This window comes from Echeneis naucrates, chromosome 4 (assembly GCF_900963305.1).
Source record: "Echeneis naucrates chromosome 4, fEcheNa1.1, whole genome shotgun sequence".
In the NCBI taxonomy this organism is placed as follows: domain Eukaryota; kingdom Metazoa; phylum Chordata; class Actinopteri; order Carangiformes; family Echeneidae; genus Echeneis; species Echeneis naucrates.
Window position 1 is genome coordinate 10,279,418 of NC_042514.1, and position 18,114 is coordinate 10,297,531.

Consider the following 18,114-nt stretch of genomic DNA (forward strand, 5'->3'; position numbering starts at 1 on the left):
AAATGAAACGAGGAAAGGAATGAAAGAGGGGGAGCAGCGATATTAAGCTGCGATGTTTTTTTTTTTTTTTTTTTTTTTTTTTTTTTTTAACAATCCAGCAATTTGGTCCCTGATGGTCAGCTTAGAAATATCCTCAATAAAAGCTCTATTCTGCCTGCCAAAGGAGTTCTTTCAGTTTTGGCCCCACCTCCCCCACAGGGATTCACTACCTTGCATAATTAGCTGCTTGTAGCCAATAGCAGAAAAGAGGCTGGTAACTGGATAACTACTGGGCGGATCTATGATAATCAAAGAACTGTTTTAAAGAAACTGACAAGATTTTCCCCTTTCAGTGAAACTCCCACTATGTACAGTTACCAGGGCATGCAAGATTAGACAGAGAGCACACATGCATGCGCACTGTGGTGAAAATGCATCACCTTATGGAGAAAGCATGAACTGAAATGAAAGAAAGAATAAAACACAGAATATTTATGCTTTCTAATTAAAGGGAAAGTCACATATTTATTTCAGGATTTTACGGGTGTGAATGATCACAAGTGAAACTTTTAAAGAATGATCATCCCATAATCTGCAGATTTCTATGAGATATAACACTGACAACAGCACTGGCAATAGAGAGCAAAGGTCATCCTCTCACTCACAGTACTAAATCAACAAAGGTTTTAATGGTGCAAACTAAACCCTAGAACTCACATGCCATGAAGGGGCAGTGCTGCCCTATACAAAGTTCGGAGAAAAAAATTTCCATAACAAAGTTTTATGGTCAGCAGAGTCTACATAATTTGATAATAACATCTCAAAAGCTTTTGTGTTCTGTTCTGTTCTCTTATACACACATTTTTATGAAAAACAACCACAACATTTCCACACAATGATTAAGTGAAAAACGAAACATGACAAAACAAATGTGTGTCACAATGTCACTAATGACCATAACGGCAGGAAAATCGATTAATGTCTGCAAAAAAGTAATGTAAATATCTGGACATATATTCTCATTAGGGTACACACGCAATGATTGCGACATGTAAAATTGGTACATGATCAGTACAGCAAATGAATATATGAATGAACAATTAAAAGAAGATTAAAGCTCTACCATGTAAACCTGTCATCACAATGTTTCCTTTAAAACTGACACAGCATAAACAGACTTAGAAACGCCAACAGTCGTAAGCCAGAGGAAATCCTTAAAACAATTTGGCACATCCAGTTCACTCATAAACAAAACACTCATTGTTTGTTGTTGTTGAGTTTTCCTGCAGATTAATGTAATCCGGTGTGCACATGTGCATGGGTGGGAGTAAACGCCTTGGGAGCGTGTTTGTGTTTGTGGGCTTCCAAATGTGGATCTAGCTTGTAACATACTGTTGGTGGGAAGCTGCCAGGGGAACAGTGAATGAAGAAGCCAGAGGTGCTACATACTTTACTGTAGGCCCTCTGCCTACACGCCAGGCTCTATCTGACTGAAACAGGCTTGCCGTCTTCTTGTCTCCCGATCAAGCTGCTCTTGGAGAGTTACCACCTATTGAAAACACAAAAGAAAAAATGTGAAGATGGGAAGAAAAACTCAAAAACATTGGCATTAATCTAAGACACAAAGAGAGGACAGTAACTCTCTCAACAGATTGTCAACACTCAGAAGTGAAATACCTGTTCCTCAAGGCATTTGACCCGTTGGCGATGGGCCCTCTCCCTTGTTTCCAAGGCTGTCTCTGCTTGGAGCTGACTTTGTCTGAGACGATCTGTCTCCACATCCAGCTCCTGGTGATGGCGGGCTGTGACTTCCAGGAGATGCTGTGTATGAGAATGCTCCAACTGGGAGATCGTGGCCTTAAGATGTTTGGGGAAAAAAAGAAAGCAATAAAGATGATAAAGCCAAGTTCTCTAAACTTAACTCTTTCTAAAATAAAAAATATCCCGACGACAGAAATCCTTTCAAAGCGCAATCACCAATTACACTAAGTGAAGACAGAGGGTTCTAAATTTATACAAAAACATGGCAATATTATTCAGTTTGAGCAACAATGCAATTTTTATTTATTCCTTAGTTTGGAAAATGAAAGTGATGGGAAATTATTTATGTACATAATGTATATAAATATACTTTTATGGAAGTTATGCCTGTCTAATGGGGCCGTAAATAGTATACATCTATGAATAATATCTCATTCTTTCAGAATATTTCTGGATCAAGTTATTGCTTGACACAATTTAGGTAAGAAAATTTGCAACAAACAAAATAATGTGCATGTGGTTATTGGCAGGGGGACCATTTCAATTGCTCTGCCCTGCCCATCACTGACTATAATCCTGCAGCAGCTCACCTGCAGTGTCTGCACCTCAACCAACTTTTGAGCTAGCTCCTTTTCAAGGTTGCAGACTGTCTGCCCCCACTGCTCCTTCTCTCTGGCTGCTGACAGTGCCTCATCCTCCCTCCGCAGCCTCTCCATCTCCACCTGACAACAGCCGTAAGGTGACATAAATTTATCATGATTGCTCTTCAGTCATGAGACTATAATGCGTGCAGCAGAAGGCAAACACAGGATCTCTTGGTTTACCAAGTCCACCTACATGTTTCTACAATGTTGCTCAAAAGAAGAATGCATAGTGAATTAAAGAGACAATATTACAAAGTTACTGCTTAATAAAACAGGAAACTATTCAAATAATCTCCTCTGGAGTCATGGAACTGTCCATTTATGTGTTTTAATTCTTCAGCAACTGCATGTGTGCATTTAGTCCAGAATGTGGCAGCAAGACTTCTGACCAACACCAAAAGCATTACTTCAGTCCTGGCTTCTTTATGCACCAGGGCTTCCAGCAGTTGTAGAATTGACTTCAAAATGACTTTAATTGCTTTTAAAGCCATTTGCGGTTTGGCTTGTTCATGTATTTAAGATCTTTTACCTCATATTCCGTACAAAGACTGAAAATGACCAAAATTCTAATGTGCATCTAATGTATTGGGGTCCAATCAAAAAAAGTGGGGTGCCATTATTGCATTAGCTGTAACATTATGAAACATTATTTTAAAGCTTTTGTACATATTGAAGGATACAGGAGATCTTTGTAGCATGCGCTTTTGCCACATAATTGTTGGGAATTTAATATACTCATCTTAAATGTGAGGATGACTGACATTATGGACAATGTGAATGCAAATATTGATAACTGAAATATTCAAATAAAGTGCAGCAGAAAGGACAGCTAACCTTCTCCAGTGTCTTCCTGAGTGCCGACCTATCTTTGCCAACACGTGTCAGCACCTTCTTCATCTCTGCACTCTCAATATGCAAAGAGCTTTGGAGATTGGTAACCTTGTTTTGGAGTTCCTCCTTCTCTCTTTGTAGCTGGTGGGCCAGTACTTCAGCTCGCTGACACTCCTTCAGGCTCTGGGATACAATCATTCATCGATCAAACCTGAGTCTGTATTTTACACCTTTAAGCACACTTTTATCTTGATGTTACTTACCTCTTTCAGTGTCTCATTGTGTTTCTCCAGGTCATAATTTTTCAGCTCTGTGTCCTCCTTGACTCTTTCAAGGCTATGAATCTGTTCAGTTAGTTTGTGATTCAGGCTCTTACTCTCTGAGAGGGTATCTCGAGTTTTATCGAGACATTCCTATGGACACACACATGTTGAAATACACTATACAATGAGCCACTCAGTATCATCAAAACATAGTTCTTAACTTAGACAGACCACTATTTATTGAATTCCTTTACATTCTGTCTTTTTAATTCTTTTACTTGCTTTTTATTGCAGTCAGCAAATAGCTCCTGAGCAAATAAAGAGGTTTTTAATAACCGTGTAATGTTTTTTCTTCAGTATCTTTAAAGTCCAGTTGCTAATGGACACAGTAAAATGTTTCTTGAAACAATCTTAGGAATTAATAAGCTGGAGAATTAATGTGCTTGCCTGAGCATTTTATTGCTCAGTCTTTGGAGTTGTTTAGAGAAACCAAAACAACAAATACTATTAAAACTGCTCAGTCTGGAGCTGAGAAGGTTACATCGGCTCACTGTAAATCAAAGCACTCCAAAAGAAGCAATTCTAATCATCTTCTTTTGATGTAAATCAAACATCTTAGAATGGTTGAAGGACAATGTGCACATGTTATTTTACTGGACTAACCCTAACCCTTTGAATGATTTTCTGACCAGAACTTATTCCTGTATGCTCCCCACAACATTTACTTTGTTCAGTAGTGGGTGCCATCAGTTGAAAGACTGTACCTGCAGCAGCCTTCGGTCATGCTCACTGACAGTCAGAGCCCTCTGCAACTGTGTTATCTGCTCCTGCAGGGCTCCACTGCTGCTCCTGCTGTCACTGAGAGCACTTGATAGTTTGTGGATTTGCTCTCTCAGCTGACTCTCATGCATCTCAGCTCGAGCCAGCAACCCAGTTAGCCTCTCTTCATTGACCATCAGTGCTGCAATTCGGTCCTCACTCTCACCCAGCTTCTTCCTCAGCTCTGTCAGTCTCTCCTTCATTGCTCCCACCTCTGAGTCCAGCTCTACTGCTCTGAGCTGGGCCCGCTGTAGCTCACCCTCAAGGGTACATTGAGACAGCTCCAGGCAGTTAACCTTATTCTCTGCTGCTTCCAGAGACTGCTTCAGCTTTTGTTGATCTGCATTGGCTCGAGACTCTGAGCCCTGCAAGAGCTCCATCTTGTCCTGTAGAAGTATTGGTGCATTCTATCAGTTCCCACTCAAGATGATGTATGCTGTTTTAATTAACTGGCCTTTTACATACTTGCAGTGCCCTGCACTCTGCCTTAGCAGCCTGCAGACTAGTCTTGAGTTGCGCTACCTCATCCTCAAGGCTTTTCTTCTCTCGCTCTCTACGACATGTTGCCTCTTCCTGCAAGGAAAGAGTTGTATGCACCTTGTGCAATTGGTCTGCCATGTCTCTTTTTCCTGTAAGAGACGTTATACATGCTGTGTTTGTCAACAAAATCAATATACTTTATGAGATTTATCATATGTTTAAAGGATCTGCTGATTCTCTTACCCTGCTCTGATTTCTTCAAGGAACTCTGCAACTGTAGTAGCTGGACGGCTGAATTGTCCTGGCTCCCTTTGAGCTGTGTTACCTGCTGACTTAAACTGACTACCTGATCCATGGCTTCATCCTGAAGAAGAAGTTGAATTATAACCTTTAAACATTTCGTAAGTAAGTCAATATTTTTCATTGACTTTTTCCTGAAAAGCAAAATCAACTTTGGGCCATCAATCCCATTTACAATGTGATTTTTTAAGTTGAGTCTGTATGTTGTTATTAAGAAATTCAAATATACCCTGTCTTTTTGTGATTCCTTGAGTTCCTGCTGGAATTCTTGTAGTATTGTGTACACTGTCTCTATGTCCAGCTCTTCATCTTCACCACCCGTCAGTGCAGATGTATCTGTTATGCTCTTTCCCCCTAACCAGAGACCAGATTTCTTAATGTCAGTTTATAGCAAGAATGCCATCATGACAACGTTCCTTAAAAATGCAAGATCATACCTCTGACTTGCAGACGGCTTCTCCAAGGCAAGTGAGGCTTTCTTCGTGACTGAGGTGTGCTTGAAAGCCTTGCATGGCCAATGCCAACCATGCGGCGCATTGCTGAATACACTCTTGTCAGTTTGAGCTCCAGGTCTTTGCATTTGGCATCACGGAGGCCCAGCTGCTCCTGAAAGCCCTGAACTTTAGTTTCGGCAAGGCCCACCTGAAGAGAGAGTTCCTTAACCTGGACCTCAGCATCCTTCAATGCCTCTTCGAGCTGTGCAGTGCTTTTTCTATGCCGCTGGTCACTGTGCTGCTGATAAGTCTCTTTTTCCTGCAGCAGCTCTCGAGTCTGCTGTTCCACTGTTTCTATTTCCACCAAACGGCGCTGCAGACTTGCAACCTTTGCAAGCACATAGAAGCATTAAAAGACTAAACAAATTTCCTCTCAATTCATGGATATATGCATATTGAGTATGATGTCAAAATATCTTATGATAAATGCTACAAGCTTACAGTCTTTAAAATTTTGAAGAAAAAAAATGACATAAGTCAGTTCATATCTTGAATTTTGTCTGTGTTTGTCTGTGTTGTTTCGTAGGCGTGGATGTAAGAAAAAAGGTCATTTGGGTTAACCATTTTGTATTTGGATTAGATTATGTGCACTATGTGAAGAAATGTGGGCTGAATGTATTTCAATTTTAACTACATCACTGAAAAACAGCGATTAACAGCTCTGTATTGTAAGAACCACACACAGAGTGTTATCTACTGACTTGACACTTAACAGTGAAAAGAATAGGGACATGGTTTCTGTAATGGAGTAATGTGCTTTGAGAAGATAAGAAGAGAAGTTCATTGATAGCATTTAAAAATATTTTCTAAACTGTAAAACAAGGCAGACATAAAATAATTATGACTATGGTATAAAATCAAACAACAATATATATAAGAATTAAAATCTTCTTTATCCATTCACAGTAGACCTTTAATGTGGACTAGTTAGAGGACAATGCACTTTTGAGACCTGTTGGATTTAGATTGAAAATTTGTTTGTAAGCTTCAAATATATCATAATATGTAACCCAATTTAAGTTTCTCTTGGAAACAGAAAAGAAAAATACCCCCCCATTCCTTTGATAACTCAAAGGCACTAACCCTACTACTAGGTTCATGGGAATATGGGGACCCTAAAAATGGGGCTATGGGACATAGGACACATGAAAAACATTTTGAAAAACTATTAATCAAAAGACACACAAATTCTAGATTCTACCATGGTATACAATAATTAAGTTAATGTCTTCAGTCTCTGCCCAAGTATGGCAGGCATTCTTCATGCATTGTTAGACAACATGTTAGAACATCAGTTCTAACATGTTGTTAACAGACTAAATCCTGGTGCCCGGTACCTCATTTAGTGCTGCGTCTTTGCCAGCCTCACACGCCAACACCCTCTGTTTGAGAATAAAAGCCTCACGACGTGCCTCCTCCTCCTTCTGCTCCTCCTGAAATACTTGAGCCTGCAGCTCTTGCAGCTCCTGTTTCTGCCGGCTGTTCTCGCCCTCAAGGATATTTACCTGCTCGCGTCACCATAGCACAAACTGTTTGAAAGTAATGCTTTATTAAAAATAAATCAGATGGAAAGCAGTGACCTAAATAATCATTCACCTGTCTGTGCAGTTCCTGCAGCTCTCTCCGTGCCTGCAGGCGAGACTTCTCCAGCTCCCTCATCTTGTTCCGCAAAGTAGTTGAATCTTGGTTCATTGAGTTCTTAAATTTCTCTAAGACGGCCACTTTCTGCTCCCTCTCCTCAACAGCTCGTCTCAAGCTAATCAGGATATGTTTAAAACTAGTAAAAAATGTCCATTGTTGAAACAATTGCAAACCAGAATTTCCATGTGACAGTCATACCTGATATTGTCACTCTCTGCTCTCTTCACAAAAGCTCGGAGTTCCTGGTTAGAGGCTCGGATGGCCTCTTTCTCTCTGGTCTCATCACCTAAGAGCCTTCTCAGCTCCAGGACTTCTTTTCGTTGCTTGTCCCGCTCCTGTGCACACTCCTGAAGCTCTCTGTGAGCTTCAATCAGCTCTTTTTGACCTTGAACAAGGCCATCTTTAATTTGCTGCAGCTGCCAATACAGGCTTGCTAACTTCATGGCCAGATTAGGGAGAATGAAAGGCATTAATATGATTATTTTTATCATTATTTATATTTTATTCAGAAGATAAATTCCCATACAGAAATGTTTCTCTTGGTGTTCCTGGTTTCTTGATGGATTTCAAGAATTTGTTTGATGATATGAATTCCAAATGGATATAAAGATAGCTTTTAAGCGCTTACTGTTTTAAAAAACCTGTTTTCAATATAAATTTAATAAAAACAACAAACCAACACACACGATTCCATCCATCAGCAACATCCATGAAAAATGTCCATCAAACAGCTGTTACATACAACAAAAGTTCAAACACATGTGTATAATAAACATGATTGAACAGAAAAGTCCTTCAGCATACTGTGAAACCAACTTTGGATCAGATACTGCATTAGAGCGTCTTTGTTTGAAAGCTAATCCTTAACATCTCCTATTCTAAGTGCTACGTGCACAGTCACAAGATACTGTATGACCTATATTCTGTTTTATGGCAACATGTGTATAGTGAGAGAAATAGGGAGGACAGAGCTTATCTGGGTATGGATAAGAGCCAGTTGGGCCCATAGCCAGGTGCTGTCTCTCCCTTCTCCTCACTGTGGCTTACCGTGTAAAGAATCTACAGAGAGCAGCATGATAAACAGCAGCCCACTTAGGTTGTGGAGAAACCAAGGGAGAGGTTTGGAAGAGGGAGGATGAGGACCAGGATGAAGAGAAGGAGGGGTGTTATGTTCAGAGGCCACACAAGATGGTTCTTTCTCATAAACTCTAATGTGAGAAAAAAACAAGCTAGTGCTGATCTGGCCAATTATACTTTATTTTATCAGATTTTTTGGGTGGGGAGCGGAGGAGAAGGACCGAGAATATGAGGGCAGCAGTGTTGTGTTATGTGGATGGGAGAGGGGGACCTGCAGTCCCAGTGGAGCCAGCCTCTCGCTGTTGCAAGGGAGAAAATAAACACTCCCCCACTGGTTTATTTACACAAGGGGTTAACTCAAACTTTGATTTCATATTATGGTGCCAGGGACCGTATCCTCCCCCTCTGGTTCTCTGCTTCTTCCCTTGATTTCCTCCTCTTTCTTGCCATCTAATTTTGTCACACACTCTTGCTTTGTCAATATCTAACATAAGAATCCAAAATTACGATTTGTGAAAAATAATCAGCGAAGAAAATGAACGAGGGTGGCAGCCAAACATGACAGTGTTGCTGAAGCCTGAATAGATATATGGTACAAGGGAGGGCTGCCCAAACCTCAAAACTCTTCTGCTCTGGCTCCACACAGCCTCATTCACTATACTCTGACGGGAGTGAAGAAAGGATGATCCTTGCTTTTTTTTTTTTTATTGAAACCAAAAAGTTCCATACAAATAAACAACCCACGTTTCCAGGAAAGCCAGGGTTTTAAATCAAGGTTTTTACAACTCTGCAGTTACATCGTAATGAGGTGACTGTGAGCTTGTTAATTCACTAAAATTCCTAGCGACCCTGTGCCTGGAATCCAGACCTCATGTAACCCAAAGAATTGAGATTAATAGCTCTCATTTGGCTCAGAGAGGTATGTCACAGGGCAAGAGTTATAGTCTAATTGAACTTTTATGTTTATATTAAGGTCAGTGGAACAAAATTTTCCTCTGGTGGACTTGACAAGAAAATGACACAGAAAGCAAGAGTTTAGCTGAGTCTGAGTCTTAACAGTGGACACCACCTCTCCTGAGGCACCAACAACATAAACAGAAGTTTAAGGTAACTAGCTCTCCTTCAGTCTGGTAGTAACAGGCGCAAAATCCCCTCCACTAGAAACAGATCTCTGCAATCTTTACACCAATCCAAACAAGCCTTTAATTTTTATATCAATTTCAGCCATCATACTGCTCAAACTAAAGTTATCTGTCTTGCAAGAGCCTCACAATGCATTTTTTATATTTCTCTTACCAAATCAAGATCTTGACATTCACTACCAATTGACATTAGTCTTCCACAAGTCATGCTTGAAATATATACTTTTTTTTAATACTGTTCCTATAAAAAAAAACTGAAATGTTGTTTTTCAGCATTCATACCTCTTGCTGTGCATGCTGTCTCTGTTGGTTCAGCTTTGTGACCTGCTCAGTTAGACTCTTCTGAGTATTCTCATGGGAATTCAAAGACTCTTCAAACTTAGTCTGCAAGTCATGCAGCTCAGTCTGGTGGACAGCCATTGCATTCTAGAACACAGATATACACTGATAATTGGCTATTGGAATTAGATATAAAACAAACTAATACAGTATAACCATCTCATGTTATACCTTATCCTGCTCCTGTCTGCGAATAGCCTCCTTTTGCATGCGCTCCAGCTCCATGTCTGCGACCACCAAATCCTGCTGCAGGGCCTTTAGCTTCTCAGTGAGGGCAGTGTTTTCTGCCTCCTTCTGGGACAAAGCCTTGATACAACAGAATGCAAGATCTGACTCATTTTGATATAATTCACAGAAAGAATTTAGTTTAGCCATGCAGACTTCGACATACAGTACAGTGGAGATCATCCTTAGATGAACTGCCACTGAGAGCCAAGAAATTCTAGGTCATATGGTTGAGAGTGAGGAGGCTCAGCTCATATGACCTCCTCACAGAGGTCATATGAGAGGAGAACACTTAGAACTACAATCACAGCACTTGAGATTATGGGTTTTAAGACTGTTCTCTAAATGTTCACAAAAAAATTTTAATGTTCATAAACAACCTTGACATCATACCTGTTGCATTTTATTCTCAGCCTGGAGGAGATTCTGTGTGTATTCCTGCTGGAGCCGGGCCTGCTCCTCTTGCACCTGCTGTAGCTCCTGCTGGCTGCGTGCACGCAGCTCCTCACAGTGTCTACGCAGCTGCTCCTCAGCCTGCTCCCGCTGAAGCATCAGCTCTGCGCACTGCTGCTCCTAACAATCACCATACACCACACATAAACACACAGACATACGACTGATTAGTTAATGAAAAACTAAAGTGATATTATTTTGTCAAAGCCAAACTATCCATTTAAGACACACTATACCTTTTGTCTATGTTCAGCTTCTAGTTGCTCTCGGTGAATTTGCTCTCTGTTGTTCAGGGTCAGCAGGGAATTCCTCTCCACCTGAGCCAGCTTTTCCTCCAACTTACCATGTACTTGTGCAGCTTGTGCAAATTGCTGTTCAGCATTTACACGCATACAGGTGGCATCACCTGAACAATCAACAAACCAAAATCACACTTTTTAGATGGAGTCACTTTAAGGACAAGCCAGGATCAACAAGATTTTATTTGTAAGTTTATTTATAGGGGACATTCATCCTTTATCATATCTTCATGCTGAATATGCTAGTTTAATGACATTTAACTGATCCATGTGTTTGTGTGGAGCTGTGGGACACTGGTCAGCTGAGAAAACAACTCCAGTGATCCTGCAGCCCAGCTGTTGCAGTGCTCACAGCTGAAATATGGATCTCTAGTGGGCTATTGGAGAGGCTTCATGGCCAGGGGGCTTGGCAAGGAGGACAGTGGGGTCTCTGAGGAAAAGGACTACTCACGCGTCAAAGCCTCGTTAGCCAGAAGAAGGCTGTTTCTCTCCCCCTCCATCCTGGTGTATTTAGTCGCAAGAGACGAGGCAAGCTCCTGGCTCTCAAACACAGCTGTCTCCAGGGACTCCTTCTCTGCTCTAGAACACAGTGGTAAAGAGGTTTGAGCTCTGAAAAAAAAGCTCTTTGAACCACTAGGTGCAGAAGGTCATAAAATTCAATGATCCATCATGAGCATAATTTCCAAATAAAACCAAGCTACTTAGAGACTCCTGTTACATGAAGCTGGCTGTGCTTTAAACATTTTAATTTACTTAGAAAGTCAAAAAGACCTTAAGTACACATTGGCAGTAGGTCTGACTTAAACAAACACACTGGGCTGTTTATGATGCTTTTGAGGCCACCAGACTTACTTACATTCATTCCATACACTCTGAACTTAACCCTAACTATAACTGTTGCATGCCTACACCCAACCATAACCAGTGAAATCCAAAACTATTTTACTGTAGTGTGTGCTGTCACTGCAGAAAACAAACTGAGAAAACTGATTTTTAATCTGAAATTGGTCCCAGAGATTTCAGAGGTCACACCACATAAACAAATGGACACTCACACACACATACATGCATACAGACACAGAAACAGGCGCACACAAACAAAAACACACACACATATAAACAAGCACACTGAGACCTAAGTGCAACCAGCTCCTGCGTGAGACGACAGGCCTTTCGGTCAGCAGAGTTTAGCTTGACATCCAGAGCAGCCTTGTCCTTGGCCAGCTCCTCCCTATCATGGGTAGCTCTCTTTAGTGCTGCGGTCTGTGTCTCAAGCTCCTTCCTGCACGCATTCAGCTCCTCTGACATACTCTCCATCTGCCTGTTGACCTAGAGACCAAGACACACAAATAAATATAATGGCGTCAAGCAATTCATTTATGTCTTTTCCTTTAAGCCTTCCTCAATAAACATCAAATATCAGACCATTGCATGAATTAAAATACAGGATACATAGATTACAGCAGAACTATAAGAGACAAATATTTCATGAGCAGGAGCTTGAAAAGCCACAGGAACCTCTCTAGCAACAGCTATACAATATTGGAAATATATATGTGTGTTGGATTAAGAATGAACCATACCTACATTTTCCTGCAGCCACATTTGGTGCACTGATGTTAAACTGTATATACTGCTCTTTATATACAGTTATACAGTGAAGTATGACTTAAACAAACCTGATGGGATTCATGACAATAAGGAATGGAAATGTAGGGCCATGACAACTTCATTGCCTCAAGGAAAACAAATACGATTTGTGAGGTTATGATGGTTTTTCCAATTACCACTTAAATAACTGGACCCGCAAATTGGTATGAACCTTGGTCCAAGCCCCATGCTCCAATTTCCCCATTATACCCTTTGGCAGCCACTGGCTTTTGCATTTACTATTTTTGATACTATATATTTGTACTGTATATCATAAGCAAGGCTAGTATATTTCACACTGTTTTGTTTTTTGATGTTCAGTGGCCTTTGCTACTGTTAAAAGTCTATAGTTTTGCAGATTGCATGACTTAACAGGTGATCAGGTAGGTGTCCATGTATGTCAAATCAAATTACATTTATTTATATAGCACCAAATAATAATATCAAGGCTATTCAGGATCAGATTTTAAGTCCAATCTTGAAAGTTGCCACCTGGATACTGGGAGTTGGTTGTGTGGAAGAGGAGCCTGATAGCTAATCTACCTACTGTAGATCCAGAGAGCCAGCTGTTCTACTGGGAAACTAAGCAACTATGAGCTCTCTGAGATATGATGGAGTTTGGTCAGTAAGAGCTTTGTATGTTAAGAGAAGGATTTTCAATTTTATTCTGAAATTTACTGAGAGATGTAAAATGTCTGTATGTATAAATGTGAAATGTGTTAGGAATGTCAATTCTCTGTCTTAGTTGAGGGCTCACATGTTGGCAGTATTTTAAGCTGCCTACAAATGCAGAATTTGCAGTTTTATTGGAAAAATGTTTGCCACAATTCAGTGAACAACCAGGACAGATTGCTCTGTAGGACTTCAGTACTTCATTGGGATTTTTTTATTTTTTTTGAAAGGCGAAGTTCAGCAAATTTTGATTTTTCCTGATAGATTTGCTGTTCAAATCTTACAAAAATGAAAAAAAAAAAAAAAAAATGTATATGGGCAATATTTATAAAATATTCATTATATCATTTGATCGAACTCTTTCAATAAGATGATCCGTAAAGTTTGTGCTGATTGGACAGCTTATGCTGACTTAAAGGAAGTAGGTTACATATCTTTTGCAATAAAAAAAACAAAAACAGAAAGGGATGTGACCTATACTAAGTGATGCAGCTATTTCCATTGAACACGTCCATGTAAGGTACATAAATACGAGTGAGAGCTGTACGGTAGCGCTTTTTCCTCAGCAACAGCAACACTTACATGCGGACCTGTATAATTTGTGGTGTCGCAGGTAAAGGTGCAAATGACTTTTCATAATCTCCCAAAGTTTAGACTTTTACTTTTAAGCATGGAAAAACTGTAAAATAAAAACCTTGGGAAAAAAATTGTGTGTTAGCATGCACGGCCCCCAGCCCTCTAAGGCTTGGACACACCACATGACCTATATCTTAGCATCATAAATAATGTTTTTGGCAAATGCACTGTCTGTGTGAAACTTGCTGAATTTTATTCTCTAAGAACTCCAGAAACAGATTAATGTCGAAGCTTCTGAGGTCAAGATTATCATGGGAATCCTCTTTCTATAAATCAATGAATGCAGCAGGCAGTTTAATCTGAAAATTGCTCTTAAATGAAAACGTGATAGATTTGCACATCACTTAAGTTACTATATGTCGATGACCTCAGAGAATCAGACTTGAAGACAGCTAAAAAGCCCAGAGTAAAATGAGGTTTGATTTTGACATTTGGGATTGATGTTATTTGTTTCTTTTCTAGAGTTGATGCAAAAATTAATACCACAGTCTACGGGCATTTATTTATTCTGGCTCTGTGCTAAGACAAATCAACCTATAAACATCTATCCTAAGTTAACACATTATAGCCTGTTGATGAAAAAGCTAAAGTATGAAAAGAAGATGAGTGGGGTTTTTTTTTTCTACCTGTATCTGAATCCTGAACTCTCTGCTGCTTGCCTCCTTATAACAATATGTAGCCAAGAGAGCAAACAGCCCCAATCTTCTCTCAGAAAGAAAGTCAGTTTATAGCCAAATATATGTATTCATATATGTGTTATCCTTTTGGTTTGAATTTAATAGTGATGAAGTTTTATTCTGAAAAAATAAAGATATTTGCAAAATTGTGTTGTGTTTCCATGATATACATGTCTGTATCTTCTAATGTTTCATTTGAACAGAATGTTTGAAAAGCAACAATCAGGCTAATATGATTTTGAACCAAACTAAAATGAATTCATACTAACTAAATATGAGCACATGTGTCTTTCAGACATGGTGTGTTTTTCAAACATTATGGACTTTGGTAAATATCAAAGTGGATGTATTACACCAATGTTTTGGAAGTGAGTAGCACTCAATGAGGAGATGACACATGAGCTCACTGCAAAGGAGACCATTCCAGGGCTTGTTTTATACAATGCTGATTTATTTTTACAGATAAGCTATCTAAAAATGTTTGGATGGAATTTGTCAAATTGTTTACGTTTGCTATAGTCTAGCTGAGCTCAACATGAATATTTCACATTCAGAACAGGAAATGAAACAGGAGAAGATTCTTTTCATTCTTCAGGGAATGAAACAAGGAGATGTGGATCTGCTGAGGGAAGAATGGGAATACTTTAGGTGTTAATTTATTGGGTCTTTCCCTAAACCCCAATGGATGTATTACATGCCTATCTATTTATCTTTCCCAGTTCGCATTTGCTCATGAAATCCCTTGCCTGTTACATCCCATGTTACTCATAAAACACGGAAACCACTCCATATCCCATTTGAAAAAGAAAACCAGGGCAGATGTGTTGATATCTCCAACACATTTTAACGTGACAACAAGCTCCATGGAACTGCTGAAAGTTATTAATAACACCAACTATCCCAGGTGGTGGGAGCTGGGAGTATGGAGACTGAAGTGTGTGAATGGCTGGGGGTCTCTGACCTTAGATTGCTGCTCCAGGGCCTGAGAACACTCCTTCTGCAGCAGGCTCAACTCGGCTTCTAGCTTCTGGCAGTGAATTTGCAGATGACTGTGGGAGCGCTCAAGGACCTGCTTCTCCGTGAGTAGATCCATCATCTCCTGTTGCATCCGTGCTGTCTCCTCCCGGGCTGCTGTCCGTTCCACTTCAGCTTCCCTTCTACGTACATCAAATGCTGCCTTCTCACCTTCTGCCTGGAAGGGAGATTAAATATACAGCTAGCGCACTGTTAGACTCTGACTCAAAAGTGCAACTTAACATGTTCACAAACTGACCTGTAGTAGAATACGATTGAGTTCCACCTTGTCTTTAGCTAAACCTTCACTAAGGGCAGCCATTTTGGCCAGAGAATCATTTAGGGCAGCCTGTTGATTCTGCAGTTTGGTGAGGGCTAGCTCCTGCACTGCATTCTGGGATTCTATCTGTGGAGGGCAAAATAAATATTTGAGAAATTTAAACTACCTTAAGTAAGAATTAAGTAATCCATATCAGGATAGTGTACCTTGCTGAGAGCCAGTGTGAGGCTGGCCTTATCATCCTCTAACACCTCCTTCTGTAGTGTGATTTGACGTAAATTTTCATTCACTGTCACAAGCTCCTGTCGTAAATTAGAGTGCTTCTCTTCAAGTTCATCCAGACTTCTGTCACTGAACACAAAATGTATCAAATTTCCTCTCACAATTTCGCTGGCTCTTACACACACATATTATTTGTATAAACCAAATCCCTAAACAGCAATCCATCTCCGGTTTGAAAGATGTAGAAACTTTGGTGCTAAGGGACACAACACTGAGGGGGTTACTCTTTTGTTCTATATCATGCCGTGCTCCAAACCCCCCCAAAAGATATAAGAAATTTCCCTTTTGCACGAGTGCAGTAATGCAATGTAAATCATTTACATTTTCATCTAAATGTCATCTCAAGAATGACATGTGTTACTGATCTGAACTCTAAACAAATGAAGCTTGAAAACAATCATGGGTAACGGCATGTGCGTTGTGCAACGGTCATTCTTTCATGCTCATGCTGTACCCTCTCTGGGCCTCTGTTAGCTGGCGTGCCAGCTGTATCTCCAGCTTCTCCTTCTGCTGCCTCAGGATGTCCCGCTGTCTTTGGAGCTCCAGTGACGAGCCGCGTAGTACCTCCAGTTCAGCACACTGGGAGTCCACCTCCTGCTGCAGGCCTGACAGCAGCTTTTCCAGGCTGCCCTTCTCACTGAAAGATGTAGAGGTAGAAGCAGAGCAAGTGTTGCACAATGATTACTAATATCAACATTATCATCACACACTTGTTTTTTCTGAAACCAATATCAACCAAGCAAACATCAACAAATATTTTTTTGGAGAGGTTTTCATACAATTAAATATTTTCTGATATGTGCCTCATTATCAGAATCATTACAAAATGCACATATTTACAAAAGCAACATTCCAGCACAATGGGATTTTCACAAATAACAGAACACCCTCTAGAACGCCCAACATAATCCAAAAACATTATAGTTATAGTATAAGAGCTACATAGCCAGAATGTACCTGTTGATGAGTTCAAGTGAGTGGATATATCTGTTGCTGTCTCTGTGGCTTTCTTCTACGGCCTTTCTAGCCTCCTGATTTTCCCTAGCTACTTCTTGGAGCTTGTGCTCCAGCTCTCTCTTCTCTGCGTCCCTTTCCTGCAGGTTAGTACGCAATGTGTCCACTTTCTCCAAGGCAGCGTCTAGACACCGATGCAAATCCTGTAGTTTGTATGTAAGAGAATACATTAACTCAAGACACTTGAGTGAAATGTTAATGCAAATAGAATGTGCATGGTAAAGAGTAAGAAAGACTGGTGGCTTTTGTTATACTTGTGTTTGCTTCTGGTGCTTGGAGAGTGCAGTTTGTACAGCTATCACAGTCACGTTTTTTAGGGGACTCTGGCCATGGAGAGGTGAGGACACACTTTCAGAACCATTACTATCACCTTCTCCACCAACCAACTGGACATGTTAGAGTAGGAAAGGAAGAACGTTAATGTTCTTAAATTATAACAAACTGCATGATATGTTGTGTGGTTTGTTTTGGTCTGACCTGGTAAACATGACGTAAAATAGTATGAAGGGCTTGGATCTCTCTTTGGAGGACGTCAATCTCTGCTTTATCCTTTGTTCTCCTTGTCTCCTGAGCAGGAAACCATTGAGGTCAGATAAGCAGTTCACTTAGAGCAAGCCTGACATTCCCCAGACTGAAGCCCTCTAGACAAGGAAGTCATGGAGTTTATCAAACCCAAGGACCTGACTACAGTCCATTTAGCTCTCTTAACCACCCATCTATCTGACACCTCCCACTTTTGATTCCCGGGGTCCCACCATCCTGTCCAGACTGATCTGCATGGTCTTGAGGCTGGTGTCCTTCTCACTGCTCTGGCTCCGGAAGTGTTTTACCATGTCGGAAAGCTCCAGCATTCTAGGTAAACCAAATGTAAGGAAATTGTCAGAGAGCAAAATCATACACATAGTTCCCTGAGACACTGGGGATACACAACATGTGCTCCTCCTAAAAAACAAAACCATCAACACTATCAGGTTCTCTGTATAGAATTAACAATGACACTTGAAAAGATCAAAGGCATCTTAGATCCAGAATACTATGGAACATCTGCATTATCAGCACAGTAGCCACTGAAAGTAGCTTGATGTATATGATTTAAATGATCAAACCCTCCAGTATGTGAAGTTTTGCTCTCATCTGGGTCT

At 40.3% G+C, this 18,114-nt stretch overlaps 1 protein-coding gene across 1 annotated transcript in view; it reads right to left on the bottom strand.

The window, feature by feature from the left end:
- Positions 1–1,223: 1,223 nt before the first annotated feature.
- The window catches only part of crocc2 (ciliary rootlet coiled-coil, rootletin family member 2), a 30,524-nt gene continuing 13,633 nt past the window's right edge, over positions 1,224–18,114 (bottom strand). Inside the window, 27 exon segments of the mRNA XM_029500116.1 lie at positions 1,224–1,528; positions 1,657–1,836; positions 2,331–2,462; positions 3,219–3,398; positions 3,479–3,628; positions 4,243–4,683; positions 4,763–4,926; positions 5,021–5,141; positions 5,307–5,431; positions 5,515–5,899; positions 6,909–7,076; positions 7,168–7,327; positions 7,411–7,622; positions 9,687–9,857; positions 9,942–10,076; positions 10,389–10,568; positions 10,685–10,854; positions 11,199–11,326; positions 11,883–12,076; positions 15,344–15,574; positions 15,656–15,802; positions 15,883–16,027; positions 16,413–16,595; positions 16,916–17,115; positions 17,227–17,358; positions 17,450–17,539; positions 17,728–17,824. Coding sequence (XP_029355976.1) covers positions 1,448–1,528; positions 1,657–1,836; positions 2,331–2,462; positions 3,219–3,398; positions 3,479–3,628; positions 4,243–4,683; positions 4,763–4,926; positions 5,021–5,141; positions 5,307–5,431; positions 5,515–5,899; positions 6,909–7,076; positions 7,168–7,327; positions 7,411–7,622; positions 9,687–9,857; positions 9,942–10,076; positions 10,389–10,568; positions 10,685–10,854; positions 11,199–11,326; positions 11,883–12,076; positions 15,344–15,574; positions 15,656–15,802; positions 15,883–16,027; positions 16,413–16,595; positions 16,916–17,115; positions 17,227–17,358; positions 17,450–17,539; positions 17,728–17,824 — 4,702 coding nt within the window. The 3' untranslated portion in view covers positions 1,224–1,447.